Source organism: Hypanus sabinus, chromosome 6, assembly GCF_030144855.1.
Source record: "Hypanus sabinus isolate sHypSab1 chromosome 6, sHypSab1.hap1, whole genome shotgun sequence".
NCBI classification, from domain to species: Eukaryota; Metazoa; Chordata; class Chondrichthyes; order Myliobatiformes; family Dasyatidae; genus Hypanus; species Hypanus sabinus.
The window spans coordinates 2506946-2522972 of NC_082711.1; the positions used below are offsets into that span (position 1 = coordinate 2506946).

The following is a 16027-nucleotide window of genomic DNA, read 5'->3' on the forward strand; positions in this document are numbered from 1 at the left end:
CAGAACCTGTTTCCTCTTCTCACTTCTCTTCTGAGCCACAGAGCTAGATTCTTTGTGAGAGATCCGGCCTGTGAGGCTTTGCTCTTTACAAGTCCTTCCAGTAGTATCCAAAGCCGTAGGCATTATTGAGGAGAAAAGCTCGGAGTACCCTGCCCTGACTGCCTATTCCTCTTCCTTCTACATCTAATTCTCTGTAGCTGTTACGAACTCCGAGCAATCTCTCAGTCACTCGAATTATCTGGTGTTCATTCGGCTCTAGCTCCAATCCTCAAACGTGGTCATTAGCGAGCTGCAGATGGATGGATTCCTCACAGATGCAGTCAGAAGAGACCTTCATTCCCTACATCCTGCAAGAAGATCATTCCTGTTGCTCTAACTGAGAAAAAAGTAAGCGACTATACTTGAACATCACCTGGTCCTCCACTCATTTATTCCACTTCCTTTAGTCAATGCCTCAAAGCTCCACTCTGAACTTCCCACTTCGGTCATTTTACTGGCAGATGCTGCTCAATTAGCTTATTAGTTAAACAGTGAAAGGTACTTTTTAACTCCTCTTTTTCCTTCTTATTCTCGCTCCTCTAAAGTGAAACTCCCAGGAAAAGATTTTTAATTCATTATTGCTTTTGTTGTCACTCTTATAAATTAAAATGGAATCCAGTGGTCTGCGACTGGAATTCATGTATTCATACTGTACGGAAACAGGCACTGCGGCCACAGGCTTGATGTCCGGAGTGCTGAGGCTTGGAGGAAAGTGGGATAAACGCAGGAAGTTGTGCTAGTGTGTTGGGACTTTGGACAGAAGGGACCATATCCGTTCTGAATTGCTGTACTGACCCTAGAAGTTGTCCATAGTGGACAAGCTGCACTCCAGATGGAGTGTTTGTGCCTAGAAATTGCCTATATCTCCCAAACCGGCTCTGTCCACATACCTTTATAAATGTGACTTTAAAAAATTGCTAAAGTGATTGTTCCCACATCGGTCACCACACCTGGCTCTTCGATCCATGTACCCATCACCCACTGCCCATCATAGTTTTATAAACCTCTCTAAGATCCCCCCTCAGTCTCCTGCTCTCCAGTGGAAACAGTCCCAGACTATCTGCTCTCTTTATAACTGAAACCCTCCTTGCTATACCTGCTGAAGCTCTTTGCCACTATTGGGTTGTAGGCTCGCCAGAGTCATCTCTCCTGGCCCAGTATTTGACATTAACTCCAGGTGTAGCCCACCTTCTTGGTGTATCCTTCCTCTCCCATAGATGAGATCTTTGGAGCTTCTGTGTGCGTTTCTGTACCTCTGGGATTTTACTGGATATGTTTTAGAGTCATTGATTTGGACAGTGCGGAAATATGGCCCTCGGCCGAACTGGTCCACGATGACTAATCTAGACCCATTTTCTCATATTTAACCGTATTACTCGAAACTTATCTCTGTGATTCTTTGCTATCTTCTCCCTGCAGAATATTTCATTATATCTTTATTTGTATTGGTTTATTTTTACCATTATGTTCTCAGTCTGACAATATATTCTGCATTTGTTTTTCTTTGTACCACCTCGATTTACTTATGAATGACATTGCCTGCCTGGATGAATGGGAAACAAACACGTTTTGCTTTATTTCAATGGATGCAACATGAATAACACCTCAACAGAGTCACACAGTGTGGACGCAGGTCCTTCGGCCCCACTCATCCATGTTGACTATGGTGCTCATAAAGATAGTCTATGAAAATCCTTCTTTCCATGTACTTATCCTAATGTCTTTGAAACTTTGTTTATGTATCTGCCTCAATAACTTTTTCTGGCTGCACTTCCCATTCATGTGCCAACTGTTCTGAAGAAATTGCCTCATATACGTATACATAAATCATTCAACTCTGGCCTTAACCCTGTGCCTAGTTTTTAACCCACCGATGACCTACGGCATGTTAGGGAAAGTGAAGAGGTGATAGACAGGGGCTACAGGAAGGTAGTCATGCTAAGACTACAGGAGAGGGATAAATGAGTGACTGTTAGGGGAGGGAAGGGAAAAATGGAAGATAGTGTCCAGCACCCCCCGTGGCTGATGCCTCAACAGTAAGTACTCTATTTTTAGTACTATTGGGAGGGGGTGTGGCCATTCTGGGGGAAACAACAGTGGCCCTGCCTCAGGTACTGAGTCAGTTCTTGTGGCTCACAAGGGCAAGGAACCGAAAAGGATGGGTCTCTATAGTTAGGAGGACATATAGTTGATTCTGTGGACGCGAAAAGGAAACATGGTTTATTGTTTCCCTCTGCAGCTGACAGGGCCGCGATGTTTTTGAACGCGTTCCCAGTACCACATGTATCAACCCAGATAAGTGTGAGGTGGTTCATTTTGGTAGGTCAAATATGATTGCAGAATACAGTATTAATGGTAAGACTCTTGGCAGTGTGGGGGATCAGAGGGATCTTGGGGTCCAAGTGCATAGGACACTCAAAGCAGCTTCACAGGTTGACTGTGGTTAAGAAGGCGTACGGTCTTTAGGCCTTCATCAATCATGGAATTGAATTTAGGAGCCGAGAGGTAATGTTGCAGCTATATAGGACCCTGATCAGATCCCACTTGGAGTATTATGCTCAGTTCTGGTCGGCTCACTACAGGAAGGATGTGGAAGCCATGAAAATGGTGCAAAGGAGATTTCCAAGGATGTTGCCTGGATTAGGGAGGATGCCTTGTGAGAATAGGTTGAGTGAACTCGGTCTTTTCTCCTTGGAACGACGGAGGATGAGAGGTGACCTGATAGAGGTGTACAAGATGATGAGAGGAGTTGATCGAGTGGATAGTTGGAGGTTTTTTTCCCCGGGCTGAAATGGTTTCTACGAGAGGACACAGGTTTAAGGTGCTGGGGAGTAGGTACAGAGGAGAAGTCAGTGGTAAGTTTTTTACTCAGAGAGTGGTGAATGCCTGGAATTGGCTGCCGGCAATGATGGTGGAGGCAGATACGATAGGGTCTTTTAAGGGACTTTTGGATAGGTATACGGAGCTTAGAAAAATAGAGAGTTATGGGTAAGCCTGGTAATTTCTAAGGTAGGGACATGATCGGCACAACTTTGTGGGCCGAAGGGCCTGTATTGTGCTGTAGGTTTTCTGTATTTCTATGTTACCCTGGGATATCGTGAGAATAGGTTGAGTGAACTTCGCTTTTTTCCCTTGGAGCAACAGAAGATGACAGTTGACCTGATAGAGGTGTATAAGATGATGAAAGGCATTAATCGTGTTGATAGACAGAGGCTTTTTCTTTGGGCTGAAATGGCTAAAACGGGGGAATAGAGTTTTAAGGTGCTTGAAAATAGGGACAGAAGGCATGTTAGAGGTGAGTATTTCACACAGTGTGTGTGGAATGCACTGCTGGCGACGGTGGTGGAGGCAGATACAATAGTGTCTTTTAAGAAACTCTAAGATAGGTACATGGAGCTTCGAAAAATAGAGGGCTACACGGTAGGGAAATTGTAGGCAGCTTCTGAAGCAGCGCCTGTAATGTGCTGTAGGTTTCTGTTTCTGTGTTTGACCTTCTATGTTCTCTGGCAAGAAACGAAATGCATTTAACTGATCTATTCCCTTCGTAATTTTATATCGCTCTGTAGGGCCACCCCTCTAATTATATTCCAATGAATAAATTCTCCCATGCCTAACCTCTGGCAAGAGCCACGCCCTTTTTGTTGTGGAATTATTTGGCTGTGTCAAAGTCAGAATGTGTCTGTGGGAGAAGAAAACTGGAAAATGTTTTGAGTTTGAGTCATTTCGTCAGTGTCTCGTCGGATATCCTGAAACGCTGCCTCTGTTTCTCTGCCCTGGAAGTAGCCTGACCAGTGAAGTATTTCCTGCAGTACTCCAGGACTGGTCGGACCATCACCTCTGAAACTAGGACATTACTGGGCTCCATCCCGTCTGTAACAGAGCCTGATCTCTCATCCCCGTTCTTCCCCACCCGCTGCACTGGCTGTCAGCGATTTGTGGTTCGTGCTCTATAACTAACCGACTCTGGACAGAAAGTGGCTGCTCAAGCTGCTTCGCTCATTTATTAAAACAGAAATGGCACACGCGCTCAGAGAGAGTGAGTCTCGATGCAGGTCTGTGATGACTCGAACGCCCGTCGCACATGTCCATGGAGATGTCTGTGGAGCTGAGAGTTGTCCTGGCCGGGACGGAGTGGAGGCTATACGGTCCAATTTCACTCACAAAGGAAAGATGCGCGACTTGCTGTGGTGGAGCAATGGACGCTTCCATGGAGTGGTGTCCGCTTTCGGGTTTTCTGTTTCTCACCCGCATCAGCTGCTGTTTTGCGCTCTGAACTGAGCTACGTTACTCCTGAAAGACGGACTGCCTGTGAAAATAGATGCTTGAAGCGGAATTAGAGCGGGATGTCCCGGAATTCGGAGCTGGATCCTTTCTCCGTCTTGGTCGGATGCAGAAGCCGCAAGCACGAAAATAAAATTGCCAGGTCGCACTCGTGTCCGTGTCAGGGAACCTGCAAAACAAGTCAGAGTGATGTTTCGATCTGTGTGCTCATCAGTTAGACCCAGTACAGAATGGGCGATCACTTTGTCGAGCTTCTGCTCTATCTACCGTGGTCATCCGCTGCTCGCGGTTACAACTCCACTCCCCAGTACCACCAGAAGCAGCAATCGGGGACTCCTCTGTCCCAGCTTTGCCCGCCAAACATAGCTATCTTGCATGAGGATGGTTTACTTTGCAAAGTCATTGATTCGATCTCAGTGATATTTTGTTATATGTCATGTATAGGAAGCAAATATATGTCCAATTAAAGCAGTCAAGAATAACTATTTCTCAGGCTGTAAATAACTAGCCACAATTAGGTTCGCTTCTATATTGCAAAGAAGGAATATAGTTTTGCCAAATCAAATATATTGGGTATATCTAGACGGACAGGTGATCTTCACATCAGATTGCTCGGAATTTGTACATTTCATTAAGAAAAAAATTTCCTCAGGTTGAGAATCAGAAACCACTTGACATTTTCTCCAGATATCGTTTTTTCCCTTTGTAAGACGGCACTCAAGTTATCAGTCAATAATATCATCTTACACAATTCTATATCCTGTTGCTTCCCGTGGTGTGGAGCGAGGGGACAACAGAAAACAAAGAAGCTGGTGCCGAGGAGCAGGGAAGTTGGAGATCTGTGCTGTAAAACAAAAGCTTACCATTAAAGGGTTAATGGTATTGAGGAAAATCATCACAGGGTCATAAATGGAAATCACGATGTTATTATTCCGCTGGAATTGTATGTGTACTTTTTACACATTCTAATGTCCAGTTTAAGCTTTCAGTTACGTCTGTACTTACGTACCTGTGATGCTTATGCAAACAAGCTTGTTCATTGCCCCTCTCAGTAATTGTGGATAAGAAGTTCACTGCATTGGACTTGACGTAACATAGAAAGAGCTCCTTTGGTTCAAATACAGGAAGGGCAATGATGATAAAGTGATTAACAGAAACAAAAATGCCAGAAAAATGAAGGTCAGGCTGCATCTATGGAGCAAAGTAAATAGTCCACGTGTCAGGCCAAGACTTTTCATCAGGGCCGTTATATAGGGTCCAGCCCAACTTCGACTGTTTACTCCTCTCTGTACATACTGCCTGGCCTGCTAGGCTCCTCCGGTGTTTTTTGTTTGTGTGACTGGATTTCCAGCATCTGCAGAATCTCCTGTGCTTCTGCTAACATAGTAAGATTGCAGATGCCGCCAAAATTGATGGCATGGCAGACAGAGAACAACGTTTTCTGCGGTTATTGATGGATCTGTTTCCACTGTGCAAGATGTCAATGGAATAGCAGACCGAATTTAACGGGTAAAAGGACCCTAATGGCAGGCCTCCAAACAGCAGACGGGATGCGGATTACAAATTACAGCAGGAGACAGAAAAGGCGTGTTAGAAGGACGATGTCATGATAATCATCGGGGATTTTAACATGAAAGTGGATTGGGAAAACCAGGCCAGTACTGGACCTCAAGAGAGAGAATCTGTAGAATGTCTAAGCAGAAGGCTGACAAGTGAAGTCAGAACCAAAGTAAAAGCAAAAGAGAGGGCATACAAGGAAGTACAGCTAGTGGGAAGTTAGAGGATTGGGAAGCTTTTAAAAACTTGCAGAGGGAAACTAAAAGGTCATTCGGAAAGAAAAGATGGATTATGAAAGGAAACTGTTGAGTAACATCAAAGAGGATACTAAAAGCTTTTTGAAGTATATAAAGGGTATATAAAGGGTAAAAGAGAGTTGAGGGTGGATATAGGACCAATAGAAAATGGCGCTGGAGATATTGTCATGAGGGATGCAGAGATGGCAATGAAACTGAATGCAGTGGAAGACATCTGCAGTATACCAGACATTCTAGAGTGCCAAGGAAATGAAGTATGTGCAGTGAAAATTAGGACTAAGAAGGTGCTCGGGAAGCTTAGTGGTCTGAAGGTGGATATATCTCCTGGGCCTGATGGAATGCACCTTTGGGTTCTGAAGGAAGTAACTAGAGAGATTGCAGAGGCAGTAACAATGATCTTTCAAGAATCGATAGATTCTGGCATTGTACCGGATGACTGGAAAAATGCAAATGTTATGCCATTATTTAAGGAATGTGGCAGGCGGTAGAGAGGGAACTATAAACCTGTTAGCCTGATATCAGTACAGTAGTTAGAAAGTTGTCGAAATTGATAGTCTGTCATGGTCCTGGCTGGCATTCCCCACCTTTTCCCTGTCCTCCCTAATTGGTCCTTAATCCCCACACGTGATTCCCAATCTTTCCCGATTCCTCTCAATCACCAGCACCTGGTTTCCATTAGCCACCAGAGGATAAGACTCCGAGAGCTCCAGTCAGCCCTTGCCAGATTGTGTGTGTGTGGTGGTGGTGGGGGAGGAGGGGGGAGAGGGAGAGGGAGAGGGAGAGGGAGAGGGAGGGGGAGGGAGGGAGGGAGAGAGAGAGAGAGAGAGAGAGAGAGAGAGAGACCTTGCAGCAAGTCTTGAACCCCGTATCTCTTTGTAAACCAAGTCTCCCATGTCCTGACTCAGGCTGGTCCCGATTCTACACTCGCTATGGAGATTCTGCCTCCTGATCCTGCCCCCGCATCGTAATCCTGCACTTGGGTTCGTTTTCTCGCCACGTCCCTGTCACATAGTCAAGGAGGAGATCACTGGGTACCTAGCCATACATGACAAGATAGGCCAAAGCCAGCATGGTTTCCTGAAATGAAAATCCTGCCTGACCAACCTACTCCATAATTATTTGAGGAAACCACAAGCAGGGTAACAAAGAAGATGCAGTGGATGAGGTGTACTTGGATTTTCAGAAGACCTTGGACAAGGTGCCGCACATTAGACTGCTTAGCAAGATAAGAGTCTATGGAATTACAGGGAAGTTACTAGCATGGGTGGAGCATTGGTTGATCGGCAGAAAGCAGAGAGTGGGAATAAAACGATCCTATTCTGACTGGCTGCCGGTCACCAGTGGAGTTCCACAGGAGTCGGTGTTGGGACTGCTGCTTTTTACGATATATATCAATGATTCGGACTATGGGATTCATGGATTTGTGGTTAAATTTGCCGATGATCCAAAAATCGGTGGAGGAGCGGGAAATACTGAGGAAACAGAAAGCCTGCAGAGAGACCTAGATAGTTTAGGGGAATGGGCAAAGAAGTGGCAAATGAAATACAATGTTGGAAAGTATATGGTCATGCACTTTGGTGGATGAAATAAATTGACAAAGTATATTTTAGATGGAGGGAGTATTCAAAACGCAGAGATGCAAAGGAATTAGGGAGTCCTTGTGCAAGATACCTCAACGGTTAACATCCAGGTTGTGTTGGTTGTGAAGAAGGCGAATGCAATGTTGGCATTCATTTCTAGAAATATAGAATATAAGAACAGGGATGTGATGTTGAGGATCTATAAGGCACTCCCGAGACGAAACTTGTAGTATTGTGTGCAGTTTTGGGATCCTTATTTTAGAAACAATATACTGACATTGGAGGAGGCTCTGAGAAGATTCACGCGAATGATTCCAGGAACGAAAGGTTTAACGTATGAGGAACATCTGGCAGCTCGTGGGCTGTATACCCCGGAGTTCAGGAGAATGAGGGGGATCTCACAGAAATGTTCTGAATGTTAAAAGGCCTAAACAGATTAGATATGGCAAAGTTATTTCCCATGGTAGGGGAGTCTAGGACAAGAGGGCACAACTTCAGGATTGAAGGACGTCCATTTAGAACAGAGATGTGAAAAATCTGTGGAATTGTTGCCACAAACAGCTATAACGGCCACGTCATTGGGTACATTTAGAGCAGAGATAGATAGGTTCTTGATTAGTCAGGGCAACAAAGGGTATGGGGAGAAGGCAAGGGAGTTGGGATAACTGGAAACATTTGATCAGTCATGATGGAATGGCGGAGCAGACTCGCTGGACTGAATGGCCCACTTCTGCTCCTATATCTTATGGAATTCATCATCATAGCTTGTCACACCAGACAGCCAGCCACTCTGGTGTTGTTTGGTTGATGTTGAGCAGGTCAGTGTCAACTAAATCAGGTGAGGATGGACAGTTGCACAGAACATGTTCAATGTTCTGCACCCTTTTGTCACACGCACAGGAATCGCTTATGGAATTGAACTCGAACAATTAAGAGTTGATACATTTTAGGAAGTTAAACCACAGAAGGATATACCTGGAAAATGGCAGGTCCATGGGGAGTGTTGAAGGATGTTGTCAATAACCTGTAAATGGTGTCAAATTTAGTCATGAGGATAGTCCCCAGACTGCAGAACTTTCGTTACAAGGGGAGATTGGATAGACTGGAACTATTTTATGCACGTGAGCTTGAAATGTGACATACAGAGGATGCATTATAACGACGGCCATAGATACACAGAAACACAGAAAACCTACAGCACAATACAAGCTCTTTGGCCCACAAACCTGTGACAAACATGTCCTTATTTTAGAAATCACCTAGGGTCACACATAACCCTCTATTTTTCTGAGTTCACGTACCGATCCAGGAGTCTCTTAAATGACCCTATCATAAACGCCTCCACCACCATTGCCAGCAGCCCATTCCACGTACCCTCTTGCGCTAGCCATTGCAACCCTCGGAAAAAGCCTCTGACTATCCACACGATCAATGCCTCTCATCATCTTATACACCTCTATCAGGTCACCTCTCATCGTCTGTTGCTCCAAGGAGAAAAGGCCGAGTTCACTCAGCCTATTCTCATAAGGTATGAGAATAGGTTGTTATTTGAGGAAAGGGGAAGTATGAGTTTGAGGGCAGCTTATTGTTCTTGGTGTCGGATGTGGAGGTCCTGGAGTCACCCAGCCTCCCAGAAGTCCACATCTGCGCCAGGTGTGTCGAGCTGCAGCTCCTGAGGGATCGGGTTAGGGAACTGGAGATGCAGCTTGGTGACTTGCGTCTGGTCAGGGAGAGTGAGGAGTTGATAGAGAGGAGCTGTGGAAGTTATCAGGAGAACTGCATGGTAGTTTGCCTCCATGGTGCCAGGGTTCGGGATGTTTCTGATCACATCCAAGATATCCTGAAGTGGGAGGACGAGGAGCCAGAGGTCGTGGTACATATAGGTACCAATGACATAGGTAGGAAAAGGGAAGAGGTCCTGAAAGGAGAATATAGAGAGATAGGAAGGCAGGTGAGAAGAAGGACCGAAAAGGTTGTAGTCTTGGGATTTCTGCCTGTGCCACGTGACAGTGAGAGTGGAAATGTAATGAGGTGGAGGATAAATGCGTGGCTGAGGGATTGGAGCAGTGGACAGGGATTCAAGTTTCTGGATCATTGGGAGCTCTTTTGGGGCAGGTGTGACCTGTACAAAAAGGACGGGTTACACTTGAATCCTAGGGGAACCAATATCCTGGCGGGGAGATTTGCTAAGGCTACTGGGGAGACTTTAAACTAGAATGATTGGGGGGTGGTAATCCAATTAAAGAGACTAGGAGAGAGGAGGTTAGTTCACAAATAGAGAAAGCTAGTAGACAGAGTGTGAGGGAGGACAGGCAGGTGATAGAGAAGGGGAGCGCTCAGACCGAAGATCTAGGGGGAGAAGGAAGAAAAATATAATAAAGTTGATCACATCGTTAGGGATAAACAGAGAGGAATAGGTGGAAAGTTTCTTAAATGCATCTATTTTAATGCTAGGAGCATTGTAAGAAAGGTGGATGAGCTTAAAGCATGGATTGATACCTGGAAATATGATGTTGTAGCTATTAGTGAAACATGGTTGCAGGAGGAGTGTGATTGGCAACTAAATATTCATGGATTTCGTTGCTTCAGGTGTGATAGAATCGGAGGGGCAAGAGGACGATGTGTTGTATTGCTTGTCCAAGAAAATATTACAGCGGTGCTTTGGTAGGATAGATTAGAGGGCTCATCTAGGGAGGCTGTTTGGGTGGAATTGAGGAATGGGAAAGGTGTACTAACACTTATGGGGTGTATTATAGACCACCTAATGGGGAGCGAGAATTGGAGGAGCAGATTTGTAAGGAGATAGCAGATATTTGTAGTAAGCACAGGGTTGTAATTGTGGGAGATTTTAATTTTTCACACATAGACTGGGAAGCCCATTCTGTAAAAGAGCTGGATGGTTTCGAGTTTGTAAAATGTGTGCAGGATAGTTTTTTGCAGAAATACAGAGGTAGCGACTAGAGAAGGGGCAGTGTTGGATCTCCTGTTAGGGAATGAGATAGGTAAGGTGACGGACATATGTGTTGGGGAGCACTTCGAGTCCAGTGATCATAATACCATTAGTTTCCATATAATTATGGAAAACGATAGGATTGGACCAAGCATTGAGAATTTTGATTGGAGAAAGGCTAACTTTGAAGAGCTGCGAAATGACTTAGAAGGAGTAGATTGGGACAATCTGTTTTTGGGAAGGATGTAATAGAGAAATGGAGGTCATATAAAGGTGAAATTTTGAGGGTACAGAATCTTTATGTTCCTGTTACGTTGAAAGGAAAGGTTAAAGGTTTGAGAGTGCCACGGTTGTCGAGGGATATTGGAAACTTGGTTCGGAAAAAGAGTGAGATTTATAATAAATATAGGCAGCATGAAGTAAATGAGGTGCTCGAGGAAATAAAGAATGTAAAAAGAATCTTAAGAAAGAAATTAGAAAAGCTAAAAGAAGATACAAGGTTGCTTTGGCAAGTAAGGTGAAAGTAAATATGAAAGGTTTCCACAGCTATATTAGTAGCAAAAGTATAGTGAGGGATAAAATTGTTCCCTTAGAGAATCAGAGTGGACAACTATATGTGGAGCCTAAAGAGATGGGGGAGATTTTGAAAAAGTTCTTTTCTATGGTATTCACTAAGGAGAAGGATATTGAATTATTTAAGGTAAGGGAAACAAATAGGGAAGTTATGAAAACTATGACAATTAAAGAGGAGGAAGTACTGGCCATTTTAAGGAATATAAAAGTGGATAAATCTCCGGGTCCTGACAGGATATTCCCCAGGACCTTAAGGGAAGTTGGTGTAGAAATAGCAGGGGCTCTGACAGATATATTTCAAATGTCATTAGAAACGGGGATGGTGCCGGAAGATTGGCATATTGCTCATGTGGTTCCATTGTTTAAAAAGGATTCTAAGAGTAAACCTAGCAATCATAGGCTTGTCAGTTTGACATAAGTGGTGGGTAAATTAATGCAAAGTATTCTTTGAGATGGTATATATAATTATCTGGATAGACAGGGTCTGATTAGGAATAGTCAGCTTGGATTTGTGTGTGGAAGATCATGTTTAACAAATCTTATTGAATTTTTTGAAGAGGTTACGAGGAAAGTTGACGAGGGTAAAGCTGTAGATGTTGTCTATATGGACTTCAGTAAAGCCTTTGACAAGTTCAGCATGGAAGGTTAGTTAGGAAGGTTCAATCATTAGGTATTAATATTGAAGTAGTAAAATGGATTCAACAGTGGCTGGATGGGAGATGCCAGAGAGTAGTGGTGGATAACTGTTTGTCAGGTTGGAGGCCGGTGACTAGTGGTGTGCCTCAGGGATCTGTACTGGGTCCAATGTTGTTTGTGAAATACATTAATGATCTGGATGATGGGGTGGTAAACTGGATTAGTAAGTATGCAGATGATACTAAGGTAGGTGGTGTTGTGAATAATGAAGTAGGTTTTCAAAGCTTGCAGAGAGATTTAGTCCAGTTAGAAGAGTGGGATGAACGATGGCAGATGGAGTTTAAAGCTGATAAGTGAGAGGTGCTACATTTTGGTAGGAATAATCCAAATGAGACATACATGGTAAATGGTAGGGCATTGAAGAATGCAGCAGAACAATGTGATCTAGGAATAATGGTGCATAGTTCCCTGAAGGAGGAATCTCATGTGGATAGGGTGGTGAAGAAAGCTTTTGGTATGCTGGCCTTTATAAGTTAGAGCATTGAGTATAGGAGTTGGGATGTAATGTTAAAATTGTTCAAGGCATTGGTAAGGCCGAATTTGGAGTATTGTTTACAGTTCTGGTCACCAAGTTATAGGAAAGATATCAACAAATTAGAGAGAGTATAGAGAAGATTTACTAGAATGTTACCTGGGTTTCAGCACCTAAGTTACAGGGAAAGGCTGAACAAGTTAGGTCTTTATTCTTTGGAGCATAGAAGGTTGAGCGGGGGGACTTGATAGAGGTATTTTAAATAATGAGGGGGATAGATCGAGTTGATGTGGACAGGCTTTTTCCATTGAGAGTAGGGGAGATTCAAACAAGAGGACATGATTTTAGAGTTAGGGGGCAAAAGTTTGAGGGTAACACGTGGGGGAATTTCTTTAGTCAGAGAGTGGTAGCTGTGTGGAATGAGCTTCCAGTAGAAGTGGTAGAGGCAGGTTCCATATTGTCATTTAAAGTAAAATTGGATAGGTATATGTATTGGAAAGGAATGGAGGGTTGTGGGCTGTGTGTGGGCCAGTGGGACTAGGTGAGTGTAAGCGTCGGCACGGACTAGAAGGGCCGAGATGGCTGTTTCAGTGCTGTGATTGTTATGTTTATGTGGTTATATTATATGCAACATAAGGGATACGATGGATAGTCCTATAGATAAGAAGGTAGAGCAGTCCAAAACAACTAAATGGCATAGATTTCCCGTGAGAGGGACAAGATTTAAAAGAGACTTGATCGCCATGTTTTCCTATTGATGGTGATGTCTATAGAGAAGAGGATACCAGAGGAAGTCGTATAAGCCGGTAAAGCTAAAAGGCAATCAGACGGGAAAATATACCTCGTAATGTCCTTGTATTTTATCATCTGCCTCCAGCACAATTTCTCTGCAACTGTAACTCCTTATTCATTAATCTGTTATTGTTTTCCATTGTACTACTTCCATGCATTGCTATAATGAAATCGTCTGAATGGGTCGCTTGCAAAGCAAGCTTTTGACTGTGCCTCAGTGGAGCATATTGGCAGGTGTGGTGGTAGAGGCAGAGACATTAGGAGCATTTAAGGAATTCTTAGATAGGCAGATGGATGATATAAAACTGGAGTGCAAAGTAGGATGGAAGGATTAGATTGATTTTAGAGTAGGTTAAAACAAAATTATCAATTTCCATTTGAACGATAGACAATTAGTGATAGTCAACTTGCCTTTGCTCGATAGAGATCATGGCTCATAAACGTGACTGAATTTTTGAGGAGGTGACCAGCAGGACTGAAGAGGGTAGGGCAGTGTACATAGTCTAAATAGATTTTAATTAGGCCTTTGACATGTACCTGCATGCTGAGCTGATCCAGAAGCTTCAATACATGTGAGATCCAGGGCAAAGGTAACAAATTGTAAATAGAATTGGCTTGTTGGTAGGAGAAAGGAAGGCTATGGGTGGTGGATGGGTTTCAGACTGAAGTTATATCAAAACAATACTTGCACTGAACACTGGAAAATCTTATGTCCTTGAAATTTACGTATACCCACCTCACATGTTGATACGTCGTGATTTGATAAATAAACATAAAGGCAAACTCCTGGTGATGAGAGAAATGCAGGAGTCACGTGTAAGTGATGCGTGAGAGCGCACTTGAAGAGCTAGTATAGCAGGGCTATTGTACGGAGATTTGGGATTGACCTAGGCAAATGGACCAAATTGCCTCTTGGGCGATAAATATTGCATGATTCAATGATTCAGCCAGTGACTGTGTCGTGGGAGGTGTGAGGAATAGACAGCTGAAATCAGAACCCTCAGAACAATTCTCACCGTGAGCATTAGTGAGGATCGTATGCTCCATACGCTTCCACCTCACACAGGGACAGAAATGCCGTCCTCCCGGGGATGGTAATGGTCATGTAACGTCCGTGTACTCCGCTCATTTGGCAGTAAAAGTAACTAGACTCTCCGGGTGGAACGTTTACATTCCTTGCACAGCTGTAGGAAGAGAATACGAATCAGCATGACATCCTAACGGAACTGTTTGTTGGTAACACAGAGTGCGGGAGGGATTCAGCTAGGCAGGCGGCATCTATGAACAGTCCAGGTTTCGGGCCGAGACCTTTCATCCGGATTGATAAAGGGTCTCGGCCTGAAATGTCAACTGTTCATTATTCTCCATAGATGCTACCTGACCTGCTGAGTTGTTTTGCATTTCCAGCATCTGCAGTATCTCTTGTGTTTATTAGTTACACTGAAAGCAAAGAAATATTAACGCTTCGTGGCAACGTTTGCACAGGGCGCATCATTTTAAAAATGGGCTGGACCGCCCCTTTGAGAGTCGGTTTATCACAAAGGGTGTCTTGAAGTGGGGTGAATACCAAGAGGGTTGCACATGAAAGAGGCGAGCAATGTGGAAATTGAGTATCCTGCGGGCTTGCCAACCACTGAGCTTGACGTGTATTTAAAGGACATGTTTATAACCCTGCATGCCATCGCAGCGTTTTCACGTTGTGCATTCCGAGGGTTGGTTTCGCAAGATGAGTGATAGTACACTTCTGGGATTGCAAATTACAATGGGTTGCATGTATTCCGTGTTGTCATGTCCACGGGATTTGCATGTCTAAGAAAGTGGCGTGTGTCATGGGTCAGCGTATGCCGGGTATTTTGTTCCTCCTGCGGATGTGCCTATCCCTGGGTTCTGCGAGTACCGGGATCTCTGCGCGGTTGTGTCCTAGGGGTTTGCATCTGTCGGGGTGGTGAATCCCGGAAGTTTGTATATCCCAGGAGATTACGTTTCCCGGAGTTGTGTATCGCTGAGGTTTGTGCATCGCGGGAGGTTACGTTTGCCGGGGTTACATATCCAGGGAGTTTGAGTATTACATCTGATTTTTACTGCCGTTCATTTCTTGTGAGTCTCCGATACGGATTTCCGCTCCCCTCAGGCCAACTCCGTTGCCGCTGGAGGTGATTTTTACAACATAGACCCTGTAATGATAGAAGAAATCTACGCCCCACCAGGGCGACGGCTCCATGGCCGTTCTGCTACATGATCCGTGCTGGTAATTGGGGTCATGGTTCCTGTCAATGGCGTTGAGGGCATATCCGCGGAAATCGGCCAGGCTCGACTGCGAGGCGCGGATTGTTTCGCACAAGTTACCTGCAATTACAAGAATAAGCCTGATGTCAGCCTGCGGCACGGCCGCTGTTTTGTTCCCGCATGGTCGTTACCCTCGTGCTATCTGTACGCTACCTTACAAATTAATGCGTGAACGGCGAGCTCGCCTCCACAATGCTGCTGGAAACCCGGCCCTGATGGCAATTTAAAACTCCAACTTACCCCTGCCCTCTCAGCCGCCGTAGGTCTACGAGCCGTTCAAGAGACTTCTCTCCCCCTCCCTCTCCCCTCCCTCTCCCCCTCCCTCTCCCCCTCACACACTCACACACAGACACTCTCACTCACACAGACATTCACACACACTCACACTCTCACACACACACCATCTCTTTCTTTGTTAATTTTTCTCTTTTGTGGGTCAAATATGGAAAAGAGACTGCCCAGACTCAAGAAAACCCTTTTGCCTCAATGCTGTCAGACTTCTGAACTAAACAACCCCTTTCACTGCTCAATAACTGAACCAGCA

The 16027-nt window shown here is 44.5% G+C and overlaps 1 protein-coding gene across 1 annotated transcript in view; it reads right to left on the reverse strand.

The window, feature by feature from the left end:
- Nucleotides 1-16027, reverse strand: part of LOC132394941 (uncharacterized) — a 119100-nt gene that overhangs the window by 84908 nt on the left and 18165 nt on the right. Inside the window, exons 3-4 of the mRNA XM_059971287.1 lie at nt 15267-15543; nt 14224-14381 (exon numbers count right to left, since the gene is read on the reverse strand). Coding sequence (XP_059827270.1) covers nt 14224-14381; nt 15267-15543 — 435 coding nt within the window. The remainder of the gene's footprint in view (nt 1-14223; nt 14382-15266; nt 15544-16027) is intronic.